Source organism: Trichosurus vulpecula, chromosome 2 (assembly GCF_011100635.1).
Source record: "Trichosurus vulpecula isolate mTriVul1 chromosome 2, mTriVul1.pri, whole genome shotgun sequence".
Taxonomy (NCBI): Eukaryota; Metazoa; Chordata; class Mammalia; order Diprotodontia; family Phalangeridae; genus Trichosurus; species Trichosurus vulpecula.
Genome location: NC_050574.1, coordinates 369072022 through 369090590, shown reverse-complemented (window position 1 = coordinate 369090590; position 18569 = coordinate 369072022). Strand labels below are relative to the sequence as shown.

At 40.4% G+C, this 18569-nt stretch overlaps 1 protein-coding gene across 2 annotated transcripts; it reads right to left on the bottom strand.

The window, feature by feature from the left end:
- Positions 1 to 5155: 5155 nt before the first annotated feature.
- Positions 5156 to 6647, bottom strand: LOC118839288 (heterogeneous nuclear ribonucleoprotein K-like). 2 transcript variants are annotated; one of them, XM_036746747.1, is made up of 2 exons: positions 5241 to 6647; positions 5156 to 5180 (listed from the first exon to the last, which is right to left on the bottom strand). In XM_036746747.1, the coding sequence occupies exons 1-2, from the start codon at positions 6629 to 6631 to the stop codon at positions 5156 to 5158; spliced, it is 1416 nt and encodes a 471-aa protein (XP_036602642.1). In that variant the 5' UTR covers positions 6632 to 6647. The 2 variants fall into 2 exon arrangements, with proteins under 2 accessions (XP_036602642.1, XP_036602641.1); XM_036746746.1 differs by having other exon boundaries at positions 5156 to 6647.
- Between the last annotated feature and the right edge of the window lie 11922 nt (positions 6648 to 18569).

Here is an 18569-nt window from a genome sequence, read left to right as displayed (position 1 = left end):
TTAGAATAAGGAAATCATCCAGAGGGGAAGAAAAGAGAGTTGGATGAACTTTCTCCTTCTTTCCTTGGCAAAATTTCATAACAGGCAAAATTCATCCCATCTCCCTTTCTGTACCTTCTCCCAATCCCTAGCTTCTCTTTCCCCTCATTCCAGTGTCCTCATGCTAGCTAAATTTTAGGAATTAAAATCTGGTCAGTCTGATTCACATCATGTTGAAACTCGTTAACCTCCTAATCTTCCCGAAGTTATTTGCAGTTTTTAAAAGAAAGTACTTACTAATGCAGATGACTCTTTAAAGCAGGAAATTCTTAGTCTTTTTTTGTATAATAGACTACTTTAGCTAGGGTAAAGCTGTTCTCAGAATATTTTTAAAGCCATAAACTATAAGTATAGTTATCATTTTTTTTTTTAGTTTGCAAACCCCAGGTTAAGAACCCCTACTCTAAATGGTAGAATTTCCCCACAATATAATAAAATTTAAAATTCAGATGCATGGGGCTGGGCAGGGCAGGGGGGGGGTGCAATATTTGGGAGGTGAAATTCCACTTTTAGGCTGTCAGAAGTCCTAGGATCCCACCCCAAAAATGTCCTTTAAAATATTCCAGATTTTTAAAGATTTTTCCTCCCTCCACTTTTGAACTCACTGATTCTCTAAGCTTTTCATTCATATATCTGTATATAGACACATGTGTGTACATATGTAATACACATATGCATTTTGTGGAAATTTCATGCACTATAGTTTTTCCTTCTTTGTTATGAGCAGTCAGGCCCTGACATTCCTTAAGCATTTCCTAAATATATCGATAACTTCACATTTCTATCTAGTAAATTGAATATGAATACCAGAATGATTAAAAGAAATCTTGTTCATTTGACCAATAGAGGGATGAATACTTCTAGCAAAGTAGCCCTATCCTTATGTACAACATAGCTCATAGCTCCATACGATGAGGAACACCAAAGCATAACTGTGGGTTTAATATAAAATAGAGCCAGTTGTGTTGGTGTTCAGCCATTTCAGTCATGTCTGACTCTTTGTAACCTAATTTGGGGTTTTCTTGGCAGAGATACTGTAGTGCTTTGCCATATCTCCACTTGCTTTTACAAATGAGGAAACTGAGGCAAACAGGGTTAAGTGACTTGTCCAGGGTCACACAGCTAGTAAGTGTCTTAGGACAGATTCGAAGTCAGGAAGATGAGTCTTTCTGACTCCAGGCCTGGCACTCTCTCCACTGCACCACCTAGCTGCCCCAAAAGTCAGACAGCATGAAAAAGTACACCAAATGCATGACTTTTTGTTATGGATTTTAATTCCAACGTTCATTGAAATGGTTCTTGGTAGAATACCACTTTATTCTGATATTGAGCTGTTAGGTACATTCAGATAATCTGTAAAAGAAATCAAGGATGGTGAAAGGGGAACAGAATAATCCACACAACTCTTTATACTTCTTCTGGTTGTAAACATTAATTCACCCCAGAAAATATTAAGGCTCTACATATGTGTTATATGAATTAATAATCACAGGAAGTTTGAGGTTTCCAAAAGAGTCTTCAACTTTGACAAGAATAAATGGCCGTAAGTTAAATGTAGCAAAAACTAAGCATTTCATGTAGATACTGTGGCTAAATTCTGATGGGAATAATTTACACAGGTTGTCTCTTGGTGAATATTAACCTATTGCTGAACATTCCCCATTAATACATACATAAAACAATCATTTAGGAGGTGTATCTATATATTATAGTCACTTCTGAAATTTTCCCATTTTGACTAAGAGGTAAAGGGAAAATTATCAAAGCAATGAGCCCTGGTCTTCTGTAACCTTCCTTAATATTTCAGATTGTCACCCTTATTTCCTAAAGGCAAAAATCTCTCAGTCCAGTGCTTGTTACATGACAGATTCACCAAAGAATTAGTTAACATGGCAATTAATAGAAAAATTAGACTCTAGTTTCTTGTGAGACTGCTTATGAAAGCCAGATAGCAAAGATCTGCAAATGAGTGATAAGTGTTACATACTTGTAGAATCTTTTTTCTCCTGAATTTTAAGTCTAGAACTATGGCACTTTGTTCCATCCCTACCCATCCCTCACCCCCATTCCCCACAGAAAATGGCCAAACAGCTACTACTCCCAGTGCTCACAGCTAGCAATTCCGACGAAGTGCCTGCTATATTAGAGGACTGTATCCTTGAAGGTGCCAAGTCAGTGGTAGATAAATAGCCAGAAGAAGAGGATCTAGTGGGGCAGCTAGGTGGTAAAGTTAGTAGAGCACTGGCCCTGGAGTCACAAGGACCTGAGTTCAAATCCAGCCTCAGACACTTGACATACTAGCTGTGTGACCTTGGGCAAGTCACTTAACCCCAATTGTCCTGCCCTCCCCCTCAAAATAAAAGGATCTAGTGCAAAGGGGTGAGAAGCAATTGGATGAAGAGAAAGAAATGAACAATGAACAGCTCTTACCTCTCCCTCTCCCCCAATCAGGTCACCCCTTTGTCCTGGCAAGGACAAAGCACTATCTGTTCTGAGAAGGCAGCAGCTGCTTTTTCAAAGCAAAAACAAAAGTGAATGCTTCGGGTTGGGATTATGTGGGACAAACTTTCCCCCAAATGAGGATGGAAACTTTATGAAGCAGAGGAGCAACCTAATAAATGGCCATGGCACATTCAACAGTAGCAATAACTAGCATTTACATAGCGCTTTAAGGTTTGCAAAGAATTTTACAAATAATTGTTTCACTTGATCCTCACAGCACTGGAACATAGGTGTATTTTTATCCCCATTTTATATATGAGAAAGCTGAGGCAGTTGGAGGTTAAGTGATTTGCCTGTGGTCACACAGTCAGTCTTGAGTCCTGATATAAACTGAGGTCTTCCTGACTCCAGACCTGTCATTCTATCCACTTTGCCACTTATCTACCTCAAGAGACTGAACATGGTACAGTGTTCTCAGAGTCAAGATTCAGTCAATAAACATTTATTAAGTGCCTACCACGTGCCCAGGACTGTGCTAAGCACTGGAGATGCAAATAGCAAAAGAAACAGTATCTGCCCTATGAGAACTTAGTATCTAATGGGGGGAAAACAACATACAAAAAGAAGCTGAAGGTGAAGGGGGTGGGGGAGCCCAAGGTGCAGAGTGGGGCAGGGATTGAGAAAGAGGAGGTATCAGAGCTCCCAAAGTAGTCAGCCAGGAGAGGAAAAAGGCAATGTCTGAGCTGAGCTCTTTAAAAGGAGGTTTAGAGTTTATGGCCCCACCTTCCAAAGAGACAGAGGATGGTGATGAGATAGATCAGGGCTGTCCAAAATGAGGCCCACCTACAAGCATAGAAATTTGCATAAATGCTTTAGTAAAGGAAGCCAAGCTACTGCAGAGATCTCACTAAAATGGCAAATCAAAACATATTGTCTACTGTTTCAATAAAAACCTAAGGTTAGACAGGCCTGAGGTAGAACACAGAGGCTCCCATTGGATCTTGCGGAGTGATGAGGTTTCTTGGTCTCTTCCTGCCGTAGATGCAAACTGCATGAGTGACCTTAGGGGAGTCCCTTAAACTCTCAGGGCACCAGCCACTTCTAGTTGCAGAATAGTTACTGATATGCTTTTCGAAAAACAACTTTAAACAGATTAAATGAAAACTCAGGGGCAAAAAAAAATTAAAATCAGAAATTTTTCAATGTGGACACTTCATTAGCAATGAACTATTCTAGATTCAGGCTTTGACTTCATGGATCATAGAAGGTAAAACAAGAAGAAACCTGAGAGATCATGTAATGCAAAGTCTTCATTTTACAAATGAGGACTCTGTGATTTGGCCAACTTGTTCATCCTTCATTTTTGAAGAGGACCAGTGACATCACAGGGTGATGTCTTGACTCATGGGTGAATTGGATTTAAGTGAGGCAAGGTTACACAAAGTCATCAGCCTCACTCCTGCAGAGTCCTTGAAGTCCAGTGGAAGGACAAAAGTCAAGACCACTGGTGTTGGCATGAGATTCAGTAGATGGCTTTAGCAACTTGCATGTCTGACCAAACTCTAGGCACTTCACAGCACCTGCTTTCAGCTGCCTTCCTGGCCTGTGCCTCCGAAGAAGTTGTAGCATGCACAGTAGCCACACCCCTGTAAAAACTATCTCAGCAGACTGCTAAACCGAGGATTCAGTCCAATGTCCAGTGGGTGCTCTTTCCACTACAGTATGCCACCCTGATTTTTCCAGAAGCTCTGCATCCACCACTTTTTCGGAATTTAGAATCTATCTTTACAAAATTTCAATATGCAGAATGTTTCTTTATCTATCAAAATGAGTGCCTTTCTGCCTCATGAACATTGACCATACCCACCCCACCCCCCACACACACTTCTTCAGCTTTCAGCTTTCTTGGTGAAGTTTTCTGCTCTATGGGCAAAAAAAATCCCCAGTCATGCAGAGTATGGCCTTCTCAACTAGTTGCCTGAGACCACACTAGTTACCCTATCCTGTAAACCTGCTGATCAGAGTGTTGAGGTTTAGGGGTACTGAGACCCTGAAATAGCAACACGGCGGCCCTGCCCAAATGAATTTGACCCAAGCCTTCTTTCAGCCAAAGGAAAACAAGTTTTGTTAAAGATCCGCCATACTGGCCAGACTTAAGGAATCTGAATATTTGTATCACTAATGTAAGAAGCCAGATTGAATCTGAGCACTTTTATGGAAACAAGATGAAATTTTTTTTTTGGTTCACTAAATTTATTTTAAAAATCATGAAACATTTCTTACAAAAGAGCATTACATTCTGCACACTGCTCTGAATGGATGCCAAGGACACTTGGATACTCTTTCTCCCCCGTCCCACCCCCCCCCCAAAAAAAAATTACAGTGACCACAAAGCAAGGCATTCACAATAGTTACAAGAGGAGAAAAAAATTATCATTTTTTACCACTAACAACGAACACAAAATTCACTCTCAGCTGCTGTTTCAAAGTTTCAATGTTAGTTTTGTGTGCCTTCACACCTCACCCCCCAAGAACTAAAACATTACATCTGGTAAACAGCAAAGATTTCACTACACCTCAAATGCACAACACCTATGAAACAGAGGAATGTTGGCTTTTTAAACAGAAGCAGATAAAAAAAAAGATGCAGGACTCCTTCAGTTCTTCACTAGCCTTAGAAAAACTTTCCAGAATACTGCCTCACACTATAAAAAAGAAAAAATATCTTGCATTAGAATCCTTCAACATCTGCATACTGCTTCACACTGTTTCGCAGTAAATACTGTGCATTCCGTATCTGGTCCTGTGTTCCTCTAATAGTAATAATTCGATCCTCAGATCCTTCCAAAGTCTCATCAATTTTGATTGATGCTCCAGATTCATGACGTATTTGTTTGATTCGCTGACCACCTTTGCCAATAATAGATCCAGCCAAATCTTTGTGAATAGTTACTTGTGTTGTAATAATGGGTCCACCAAGGTCATTGTATGAGCCACAGTCCCCTACATAATAATCATATGAATAATCATATCCAGAACCACCCCTAAACTCATGGTACTCAACCTGTGCTTCATAAGCCACCTGCCATTCAGAAGGACTCCATGTATCTATTGCAGAGTCCCAAGTCTCATCAGCACTAAAACCAACCATGCCATCATAATGGTCACCAGGTCTTCCTCTTCTGTCATAAGCCATAAGATCTCCTCCAGGTGGTGATGGTGGAGGAAGAGTAAGATCTCTAGCTCTGCTACTGCTCCTGCCACTACGTCCAGGAGGAAGTGGTGGGGCTCCTCTGCAAGGGCTCATGTCATCATAATCTCTTCTAGATGGGAGCATAGGATGCCCGTGATGACCTAGAGGCATTCTATCAAAGCCTCCTCTTCCCCACATTGGAAATCCTACAGGACGTCCTCCACGATCAAACATCATTGTGAAACCACCATAGTCATAGGTTTCATCATAGAAATTGGGATCATACGGTTGTGCACATCCTTTGATGGGAGACTCAGATATAAGATCCAGAATGATCCTTATGCACTCTACAACCCTATCAGGCTTTCCTCGGATAAGAACAACTCTATCTGTGGAATGAGGACAGCATTCATGGAAAAGCTTGATAGTTGTCTGAGTGTTCTCTCGAAGTTCTTTGATTGTAGCACCTTTGACCCCAATAATTCCTCCTGCCAGACTCTGGTGAATCAACAGTCTTAACTCACAGTCAAAGTCACTTCCTTCATAGTGTCCGTAATTTAAGCATTCCATAGCATCAGATTCGAGGGGGAGCTGGCTTGTTGCCGTGGGTGATGTCAACTGCAGGTCCTCTTCCAAGGTAGAGATGATTTTCTTCAGAATTTCTCCAATTGTTTCAACATCTGCACTGATACTCAATATGCGCTCGGGGCCACAGCTGTCTGGGACTGAAACACTGGCATTGTAGTCTGTACGAAGCGCTTTGATATTTTTGCCTCCCTTACCAATCACTGCTCCAGCATGCTTGTTTCGAAGCAAAATGCGCAGTTTAACTATCTTGTCAGTGTTTCTAGGTCTTTTAAAGGCTCCCTCCCCCTCCATATCTTCAGCAGGCCTCTTACCAGATTCACCATTGGTTTCAGTATCGGAGAAGGTTTCTTCTGGCTGCTCAGTCTCCATTTTCTCAGATTAAATGGGTAGATGTGGCCGCCTTCTCTTCTATGCTGCTGCTGCTGCTGCTGCCGCTGCTGCCGCCGCCGCCGCCGCCGCCGCCGCCGCCGCCGCTGCCCCAGTGGGTTCAACAGAGAGTTCAAGCCCCTCACTCCCCTCCTCAACTGCCTTCGAGGAACAAAATGGATCTTATATACAGGAAGGCTGTGGGAGGGACCTAGAGTTGGCCAAGTAGTCTGGAGGTGATTGGAGGAGGGGTCTAGGGAGGATCTTGATGGGAGTGGTCAGAAGGCTGGGTTGACTAGAGGTCGGAGGCCAGGAACCAAAAGAATGGGGTTTTGATAGGATCAAGGGTGGGGAAGTAGCCAGAGGCAATCCAGAGATAACAGACAATAAGACCTGCTCTAGGTTAAAGGTAACAGAGAATTAGGCATAGAGACAATGAAAGGCCAGTGGCAGGGATTGTCACCTCAGGCAAATGCCAAATCAAGTGGGATGATTCAAGGAGAGTTCAAGGGGGTTTCCAGAGCCTGAACCGAGACAAGAAAATTTCCTTGAGAAGGTATGGGAAATGCATTTACCAAAAGTGAAGATAAGAGCCATGGTATCTTTGCTGTACACCCTTGCTGTGTTTGGCTGAAGTAAAACTACTTTGTTAAATGTTTGATGAATTATGATTACCCCATTTTGTCCCCAAATTGATCTTGAACTAAGCGTGCTGGCATTAGAGCCATACCTACCACAGCAACCTAAAATGGACCCACCCAGGAAACTATGAATCAACCAATGTGGCAGTTTACATGGGGCAGCAAAGTAGAATCTAGGGTCCTCTATAATAATCCATGAGCTTATATAAATCTCTTAAAGAAAATTTACTTTTACAAAATTGCTTTTTTCCCTTATTGCTTAAAAAATGTCTCCTTTAGCAACAAGTAGAACCCACAAAACATCTTTTCACTGCCTGTAGAAAGGAAAGTAGTTTGTGCCCATATTTGCCGCATAGGAAAAGAATTTAAGACCCATATCAGTTATTTCACCTGCCCAGGTTCCCAAAATTGGCAACAGTACCAACATGAGCATCTGTAATTCACAAGGCACATTTTACATTTGTTTGTGCTGAACGATCATTACCTCACTCAAAGTGAGAACCTGAAAAGACCTTAGCCTGGAAGGACCAGGGTTTCCTGATGCATCCTGGGCCATCTCCAGTCATCCTAGTGAATATCAGGCCGCTGGACCCATATGGCTCTGGAGGAGAAAGTGAGGCTGGTGACTTTGCACAGCCCTCCCTCACTCAAATCAAAGCCAACTGCAAGTCATGTCATCATTTCCCTGATGTCATGGTCCTCTTTGAGAATGAAGAACAAACACACAACAGCACACACACAAACAGACACGTAGGATAAGCTCTAATCATTGAGTAAAGAACTTTTGTTTTACATGTGTCTGCCCCTTCTAAAATCAGATATGCTTTCATGAGACTTTTTTTCTAAATAAAAATAAAATCTAAATAAAAAAAATGGCTCACATTAACTAGGTTCATTTCCAACAATGATTTAAATCTAACATAGAAAGGTAACAATAGTTTCCATTTGACTTTGTTTTCTTTGTGTCAATCCTTGGTGGAAATTCTAGGCATTTTTTTAAGCTCCTAGGAATTAGACGTCCTCACTTTAGGCAATGGAAAACAAGAGCGTAGAATGTAAAATAAAATTGGAAGTAACAAGTGCTTTTTTAAAATATTGGTATTAGTTGTTGCTGAGGCAAGTCTTTGGGACCCCGTAGACTTGTTGTAACATCAATTAAGTTGGGACTTTCTTACTGTTTTAAAATGATTAATTAAGTGTCTTTGATTGAGTCTTACTAGGTGCTAAGCTCCAGGCCCAAACCCCTATTAGGTGTTAAACCTATGTGGGTGTGAATTGTTAACTAAGGTGGGGCCCCAGGTGGGGCTAACTAAGTGAGAGATTTTTCCCATTGTATGCTATGAGAAAAGTGCCTCAAGCTTCAAGTACGGTGGTAATGAGGTACATTTATCCAAATCACATGGCACTAGATGAGTTGGTTTTTCTTTTCTTCCTTCATAGAATCTTCATGAAGTTGGACCCTCCACTGTAGGCAGGCCACTCTAGCCAGCTCCCAGAATCTGTGCCTTATAACATCCACCACAGCGCTAGTGCCTCCTGTGGACATTGCTATTGCTACCATTCAGCTCCAACTGCTAATGGGATCTCTGGTGGTATCTCTTTATCTCATTCAGAAATCAGTAAAGAGTAGGCACAAAGAGACAGAGACAGCCATTCCTAGCTGCCATGGCCAGGGGAGAGACCTGGAAGCTGTCTTTCTCTCACCCAGCTCTTAGGAAACTCAAAGTAGTCCTACCTCCTTGCATGCACAAATGAAAGAGAGTGGTGCATAATCCATCCCTTCTGTATGCCCACTCAGTTCTAACTCAGGAACTCCTTAGTCATCAGTTCTTTCTGCTCTGTAACTAATTAGAAGACTTTGGTACCACACAATATAAGTCCCTCAGTCATGCATAGCTGGAAACTGGCTCCCTAAGGTTCCATGTAGTGATTGAAACCAAACATAGAATATCTGCATGCTCCGTTAATCCACCAAGAAAGGCAAATATGAACATGCACCCTCTATTACAAAGTAATCTAGAAATATACCTTTATTTTGCTTACAGGGTCTACCTAGATAGAAGCTTGACTAGATTACTATATTGCTAGGATTATTAAAAACTTTAATTAAATTTAATAATTTCATTAAATTCATCAAAAACTCCCCACACACATACCACCATTGGCCTTGAGGAATTTAATTTAATAAGGGAACTAAGAACTAAGAACATCTAAAGGAAAGGAATATTAATATGAACAAAAGTTCAGTTAAACAATTTGTTTTTCACTCTTCATTTTGAACTGAAGGCTTAAAATGAAATTTTTTACCCTTGGGCCTGTCGTACCTGTCATGCTAGATCTGAGGTATAACGATTGGTAAGATGATTAGAGGACCTATAGAGAGATAAGTACACTACAGGTGCATGGCAAAGGGGTTTTGGAAACCAGATATCTTTGTGAAAAAATTGTTAAGTATCTAGTACTTAAGCTTCTACCCCCTGCTCTTTGAAACACTTGTAAAACTTTTTGTAAACTTTCTGCGGAAAGCCACTAGCCTGTCACTTCACACAAAGGAGAACAGGCAAGAAAGTCTAATTTCCTTATCTATCTCTTTATTCCTAAGCTATATCATGCCATAAATATCTAATAGTGGTTGAGAGTTGCATTTGTTTGAAAGCTAACTACTCTCTCTTGGATGCTTCCCACCATTTGTAGGTGGAGACATTCCTTTCTTGTGCCTCCCATAAGGCATTATCATGGGTGTGACTTTCCTTTAGTTAATGCCTTCACTCCACCTCTCATGAAAAGAGTTTCCTTTAACCTGTCTCAAAAACTAGAACAATGGAGATGGTCATCAGCTGATTCCAACCACCTTAGTCAATTTAGAAAGTTTCTGCTTACTAAGTTTCCATCACTTTACCACCTTGATTTAGCTAATTCTTTGCCCAAGGGGATCCATGACAATCCAGACTAATGTGGTTTAATCCTTTTTTCTCCTTTGGGAGAGCTATAATATCACATACAAGTAATATCTCTTTATTCACTTGAGCCCCAACTTCAAGGCATGGGAAAGCACTAGTGAATTGGAAAGAGTTTCCTTTTCTCCCTGTATATCTTCAGGATGATCATAGCCTGTCATTCTGCTACTTCTTTTAATTTCCTCCAAGACAAATGCATATGTATTAAATAGTATCTCAGAGAAACTGGTTTCTTTTTGAGAACACTTGGCCAATTCAGAAAGAGAAAGGAAGAGAGAGACAAAAGGAAGGAAGGAAGGAAGAAAAGAAGGAAAGAAGGGAGGGTGGGTGGGTGTGTTGTGGTTTGGGGGGCTGGGAATCCCAAAATGCAAGGGTACAGGGGAGGTCTGCCTAGAAAGAATTCGACCACTCAAGCCTTCTTTCAGTCAAGTATTGAGGTTTATTTGTGACACCAATAGAAGCAGGTTAGAATCTAAGTGAACCTGCTATTGTATAGCCAATAGGAGGGGGCAGAGTTCGGAGTGAGTCTGCAAATTTGATAAGGATGTGACTGATACTTTTAAACAAAGGAGACTGTGAGAAGGTTTGGATGGGATTAAGGAGTGGTAAATAGCCTGGGGGCCCAGGCACAACAGTGAAAGGCTCTAAATGGGATTAAGAAGTACCAAGTAAACTAATTAAGTAATCAAGGTGGGCTGGGGTGGGCCATATGCCTTAAGGGAGAAACCAGTGATCTGGGCAGCTGAAACTGTATGGGAAAATTCAGGGTCCAGGTCCCATCACCCCATCAGGTCAGTAGGTGGGAGGCTCTTGGAGAAAAATCAGCACAATGTATGAAATGGGGAAGTAAGAGTTTCACCATTACTGTTCTGAGCAGCAAGGAAAATACAATCTCTCTCCTTCAAGTTTTCAGACATAGCAGTAATTATAGTAGCAATGGTAGCCATGGTGCTTCTCTTCTGGCCTCTCTCTCCCATTTATGCAGTTACTGAGAGTTCCTGCCCTATCTTGAATTAATATCCCACCTCAACCCCCACAGGAGTTCTGCTCTCTCCTTGCATTCACATGAGAGGAAAAAGAAATTGTCTTTTCAAACATAACCACAGTTTTGTGGTTCCCAGAGTCAGTAGTGAAGATACCAGAATCCTCTCTCTTCCAGTGAATGTTGTCTCCAGTGACCTGCCATGGGATCATAAATTGCAAAATCAGCTGCAATGCACTTGGCGTGTGGAATTATACATTGTTGAACCAAATAAATATCAGCCCTCAAGAGAACATGGATAATTGACCCAGAATCCCATATGCCAACAATACGTGCAATAGAAATAAGAGTGTAAACCTTCATTTGACAGGTAGCTTCTATGACTAAAGGTCTAAGTTACACACAGGATTTGTTACAAGCATATGTCATAGAGGTACATGTATATCCAAAGTACACAGGAAAATGTTCACAACAAAGGTAAAGCAGTTATATCAGTAGACCTGTGGAAAAAGTAGCTAAAAACAGCAATGTATATAGAAATAGACCAGTAATGAAACTATGCATCGTTAAAAGTACATGTATAATGCTATCACAAAATCAAATAAAGATGAATAAGAAAATAATAAGTAATTAACACATTTATCAATGAACATATGCAGTTATATGCAAGGCACACATCACATGAGTAAAAACGAACATCATAACCATTTCGTCATTTTTGCCTATAATTTCATGTTTGCCTTATCAAAGATACAATAGACACAGCTGACCTATGTAAACTAGCTCACATTGTCTGGTCATCTTCTTTATGAAAACTATTGGCCTTTATTCCTATACCTGAACCTGAAAAGGGCCAAGGTGAGTTAGCCATGTTGCTATGTTCTGAGTCATTCATTAGTTTATGATCCTTTACAGCTGAAGTTCTAGGCAGACAAAGTATTGTGCCTGGGTTTAGTCTTCCCTTTTTTGAACAGATTATTATGTTACAATACAGTCTTCACTTGAAATATCTCTTTCTGAGCAATCGTCTGGGTCAGAGCATCTTTTGGGGGGGCAGGGGGAAGGGGTGGGAAACAAGGCAATTCAGGTTAAGTGACTTGCCCAGGGTCACACAGCTAGTAAGTGTCATGTCTGAGGTCAGATGTGAACTCAAGTCCTCTATCCACTGCACTATTTAGCTGCCCTGAGACCATCTTTGCATAACTGGAAGACTCTTTTGCTTAAAGGCACCAAGTCTAGTGTCCAATAGTCCCCACCTGCTCATCAGGGAGGTTAGTTAGCTCACCTACGGACAATAAGTTATTGCAAATGAATAGTCTTTAAAAGAACCCCAACAACCTCTATGACTATTTGTAAGGAAGCAAGTTGATGGTGTCTCCCCAACTAGGTAGAGTATAGTAGTTTTTAAATGATCTTCTAATAAGTATGTCCCATGAACACAAAGATTTCTCAACAAAATCATTCCCTTGTTGAAAGTCTTGACCACAAACTGAGGCATCATACTGACATTTGTGTGTCAATGCTCTTTTGAGCTAAATTTGTAGCTGGGTGTTAAGTTTCTCTTATCTTTTCTTTCAATCAAGATATGTACTAGCTGGAAGTATCTCCAGTCTCTCTGTGAGTAGAGTATACAAAACCACAAATCAATGGTTAGCCATGGGCTCAGACCTAAACATTGGCAGGTAATGTTTAAATCCAACGGTATCATTACTGGTGGAATTGCATTGTGCACTAGGAAAGCCACACATTGACTCCACAGTATCCCTAACATGTTTGAAAGCATGCAGATGAAACAAGGAGGCAGCAGGTCCCCCTGAAGGTAAGTAAGGTATGATCCTAGACATCTTGATGTCAGACAAAGCTAAAATTTCTTTGAACAACGTGCTCTCAAAGTTTCTACCATGGTCCAAAGGGATCCAGGAAGAAAGGCCAAAAATTGAAAAATAATTTCCCCACAACCCTTTAGCAATCTCTGAAACTTTCTGGCTCCTGGTTGCATATGCCTCTGGATACTTTGTGAAATGGTCAGACACCATGAATATGTGGCTTATGTTCTTAATATCATCTTCTGGAAATAGGAAGTCAAGGAGGCCAAGTTCTCAATGTTTGCCAGTATTTATGTTCTATCAATCGGCAGCATTCTTTGGTAGTACTTTTCTTTGTACGTAAGGGACACATGTTTCACACTTCTTGTTGACATCTGTAGGCACCTTGAGCCATTAAAATCTGTTTCTTGCAAGGTCTAATGTTCTCTCTTGACATGTAAATCCAAAGTCTTCATGTAAAGATATCATAGCCATAGAACAAAATCAATCAACTATTATTTATTAAGTGACTAGTATGTGCCAGACTAAGTAGCAGCAACAGCTTCCTGACATCATGTGTGGGATCAGTGACTGCTCATTAGAATACTCTTTGCAACTTTTTTTTCCTGGAAACTGTTACGACTATTGCCATTGTCTAAATAGCAAGATGCATTCTAGGGCCCAAAGTTCCATTCCTTTGGAACCACTCCCTTCTTGGCTTGTAACATTTCTCATGGTCTTCCATCAACCATCTGCTCTCCCTGCCAGTCAACCACAGACAACTGAAGCAAAGAGAGTTGGTCCAGTGAAATGAGATTCATATACAATGCTGACATGCTGTCTGATGGGAGTCATAGCTTTCAGCTGTCATTTGCTTGTAGCCCAGTCATACATGGTCTCCACTCCTCCTTTAAATATTACAATAAAAGTGCCAAATGGCTTCCAAGACAGAGCATCTACATCCACATTGGTCTTCCCTGTCCAGTTAAGTATGCTGAATTCATATTTGGCTAGTGTTGCTGGTTATCTCTAGAAAGCAGCATCTAATTTGGCACTGGTCAGGAATATGTCGGTAGATTTTTATAAGTTGATACTTGCAACTTCTCTCCACACACATTGTTAGCAACACTATAATAGTGGGGACCTCACTGCAGCTCTTTCAGAGCTAGACAAGTCTAACAAAAATATAAACAAAAAAAAGTTCAGGACCAAAATAAAACTTTAGAAAAATTAAATATAATAGATCTCTGGAGATCAGTGAATGGAAATAAAAAGTAAGTATATCTCTATCTTTAGATATATAGATATAGATCTCATATGTACATGCCAACTTTATAAAAATTGACCATTTAGTAGGACATAAATATTTCATAAATACAGAAATCTTAAATATATTCCTTACTAATATAATTACAATTAAAATTATAATCAATAAAGGGCTTTTGAATAAGATATTCAAACTTAAGTGGAAACTGAAGAATTAATCAATGAACAAATTGTAGGAACAATAGATAATATGGCAAACCACTATAATATCTCAGCCCAGAAAACCCCAAATGGGGTCATGAAGAGTCAGACACAACTTTAACAACTGAACAACAACAATTGTATATGAATGTAGTGACTGTTATTGTGCTCTAAGAAATGATAAAAGGGATGGATTCAGAGAAATGTGGTAAAATTTATATTAACTGATTCAGAATCAAGGATGCAGGACCACAATGACTACAACATTGTAATGGAAAACGACTTTGAAAGACATAAAAATTCTGATCAGTGCAATGAACAACCATAACTCCAAAAGGCTATTAATGAAGCACGCTTCCCACCTTGTGACAGAAAGGTGATAGAGTTCTTTTTGTGTGTTGTCTTCTCCCATTAGACTGTAAGCTCCTTGAGGTTAGGGACTTTTTTTTTCTGTTTGTATCCCCAGTGCCTGGCACATAGGAGGTGATAATAAATATTTTCTAACTATTATCTATTGACTAGAGATGTAGAATGAGACATATTTTCATATACAGTCCAAATAATTGAAGTGCCTTACACTAATATATAGGTATATTTACATACATATATGTGTGTACATATGTGCAGATAGATATACACACACACACACACACACACACGTACTCTCCTTGTTCCAGGCTTAGGATTTGTTTCCTAAAGTCTTTATCTATTTCTTCTTTCTGTCCAGGTGGTCTACAGTATACTCTGGTATAGACTGATAACAATATTGCCCCTATTTTTGCCTCTATTGTTCTTCACCCAAATACATGTGTTGCCCGCTCTGGTTCCTGAATCTCCTCACATCAGTATATCATGTTCCCTATTTCATTTGCATCAGGAAAGGGCCTAATTTCTCTATATCCCACCATACTCATAAGATCAAATTTGTCACTTTCACTAGGAGGTCTAGATCACCTTGTTTGTTACATATTTAGAATTCTGGGGCCATGGATTTTATCATGGCCCCTTTCTTCGATTTTGGCTCCTGTTAGCATCAGGATATCTCTTCTGATATTCATCTTCCTCCATCATACCTACTCTGCATAGTATAGTATTTAATTTTCTCCATCTTCTCCTCTTCCTTTCCAGTTTAATGCTTGTGTTCACTTAACTCTGTCTGTGGCCTGTCATTTCTAATTTTTGGTCATCCAGAAATCTAAAACCCATTCTCAGAATTTTTTTTTCATGTTTTAAATTATAGACTAGAAAGTTATCAATAAAAATGAACATTTTCGGATACCAAGAAGGCCAGATAATGTATAAAACCATGAATCTGTTACATGTAGCAATAATATATATGCAAGAAGACTCATTATCTTTGACCCTAACTGCACCGCCCCCCCCCATACATATTATACCTATTATTATAAGGGCAACACCAGCTTCCCAGTCCCTTAGACTCACAACCTAGGAGTTGTCCTGGATTCCTCACTATCCCTGCCCCCCCCATCCCCATATCCCATCTGTTCCCAAGGCCTCTCCATTTCACCTTTGCAAAATCTCTCAAAAAGCCTTCTCTTCTTTGACACTGACACTTCTCTAGCGCATGTCCTCATCACTTCATGCCTTGACTATTGTAATAGCCAACTGGTGGGTCTGCCTTCCTCAAATCTTTCCTTACTCTTGTCTTCCATTCAGCCACCAAAGTGGATTTTTCCTAAAGTGCTGGTAAGATCACATCATCCTTCTAATCAATAAACTATAGTAGCTCCCTATTGCCTACAGGACTGAATACAAAATTTTCTGTTTGGCATTCAAATTCCTTCATAATGTAGCCCCCTCCTACTCTTCCAGTCTTCTTAAATCTTACTTCCCAACATGTACTATATTTCCCCGTGTATAAGACACACCCTTTTCTGAAAAATTTGGGGTCTAAAAACTGGGTGCGTCTCATACAGTGGTTGTAAATTTTTTTACTTGCATTTCCCACTTTTTCGCACTTGTTGTCTTTGTGCTCATTGTTTTGCATTTCTTGCCAGTATATTAGGTTACGTTTTGCCACGTTCTGCCCAGAAATGGCTCAGAAAAGATTTTTGTACAGTGCTGAACTCAAGTTAAAAGTGATCCAGTTTGCAAAAGTGAATGGAAATCATGCTGCTGAATGGAAATTTGGTCCTTCTCCAACTGAGAAAACAATCCAAGACCGGCTATGGGAAGAAGAAACCCTACTGAAAACGCCAGGGCAGAAGAGAGAGGCAAGAGTGAAGAAACCAACTATAGGAGAAGTTTGTACCTGGGTGAAAAGATCCTGGGATAATATCAAGATTAAGATCGTTGTCAAGTCATTTAAGTAGTGTGGCCTTTCAAATGCCATAGATGGAACTGAGGACGAGGCAATATATGAAGACAGTGATTTGTCATCAAACACAGATGAGGACAAGCTAATGGATGGGAGTTTTGACCATGATGAGGAGTTGTATGAATTTTATGATGAATAAAACTTGAGTTCAATAACTTTATGTAATACATTTTTTTTTTCAAATTTCGGGTCCCCAAATTAAGGTGCATCTTATACATGGGGAAATACGGTACTCTTTAAACCAGTGACAGTAACCTCCAGACTGTTCCATGAATAAGACTTTCTACCTCTTGGCTGCAGGCATTTTCACCGGCCATCTGGGGCATTCTACCTTCTCAACTCCACCTACTGACCTCCCTGGCTTCCTTTAAGTTCCAACTAAAAGCCTGTCTTTTAAAGGAAGGAAGTCTTTCCCAACCTCTCTTAATTCTTGTCCTTTCCCTCTGTTAATTATCTCCTATTTATTCTTTATGTAGCTTGCTTTGCATATATTTATTTTGCATGTTTTCTCCCCCATTAGGTTATAAACTCCTTGAGGGCAGGAACTGTCTTTTGCCTCTTTTTCTATCTGTGGTGCTTAGCAAGCACAATGTTAGGGCAGTAGGCACTTAATAAATGTTTGTTGATTGATATATCGAACTCAAAATGGTCACATGAAGATTACCATCTTTTCTGAATTCTTTTTTTTTTTTACTGTCCTTCTGCTCCCCTGTGTATTTTTCAAATGTATCCTTCTTTTCACTTTTATTGCATCATGATTCCTTTCCCTTTTCCCCCTGTAAGAAATGGGAGGAGGAGTTTTGTTTCCACAGAACTAAAGATGTACTTCCCCCCCTCCCCCATCCCAGCTTTAGCAGAAACCAGGCCTCAAGGTCGGTCAGGTGAAGGTCAGAGGCTTGTACACATGCTTTTTGAGAAGGCAGTCAGGGGAACCAGGTTGAACCAGTTGAAGCTTATCTAGGGTCTGGTCTTGGTCAAGAGTCTAGACCTACTGATTTGCATAATTTGCATATGTTAAAGAGGGAACGTAGGGGGTTAAGAATGTAGATTAATCCTAAACTCAGACAAGGAAAATCTAATTAACTTCACTTTTGCTTCTGTATCTTTATTATCTTACCTATATAAACTGTATAACCTAGGAAAACTATGTAAAAAATAAAGAATGTAAACTAACCATAACTCTAGCAGGAGTGGAGGGAATGGTTACCCAGGCCCATCCCCGCCCCCCCCCCCCCCCACTCCTACAGCTGTATTAGTGTGAGTGGTCCAGTGAGCACTACACCCCGAGGAGCATAATAAATGCCTTCCTCTGCCCACTCTAGTCCTGAGTTCTTTGGGTGAGAATGGGCAAATCACATGGATTTTCCTAAGGTTAAGGAAAGGAAAACAATGAGCAGCAGAAGCTCATCTCAGGCTACATCACTTGGGACTTCTGGCCCTGTCTTGGGAGCCTTGTGATCTTACTGCCGTTCTAAGAGGCCATCACTTGGGTCCTCCTTAGGGTCTAATCCCTAGGAGGCCCTGGGATCCCCACCGATTAAGGGGAGCTACCACTTGGTCTTCCTTGGGGAGTCCTGTGGTCTGCACAGCCTTCCTTAGGGATTATCACAGGGTTCTTCCTCAGGACTTTGGCCCTGCCTAGGAAGTCCAGTGATCCCCAAAATCGCATTTCTCACACTCCACAGCTACCTCTTACAAATAAAAGCCCTCTTTTATAAGAAATAAGTATAGTCAAAGCATGTAAATTTGTG

Excerpts from the sequence above, each read along its gene's own strand:
- LOC118839288 (XM_036746746.1), bottom strand. The coding sequence starts at position 6,631 with ATGGAGACTGAGCAGCCAGAAGAAACCTTCTCCGATACTGAAACCAAT.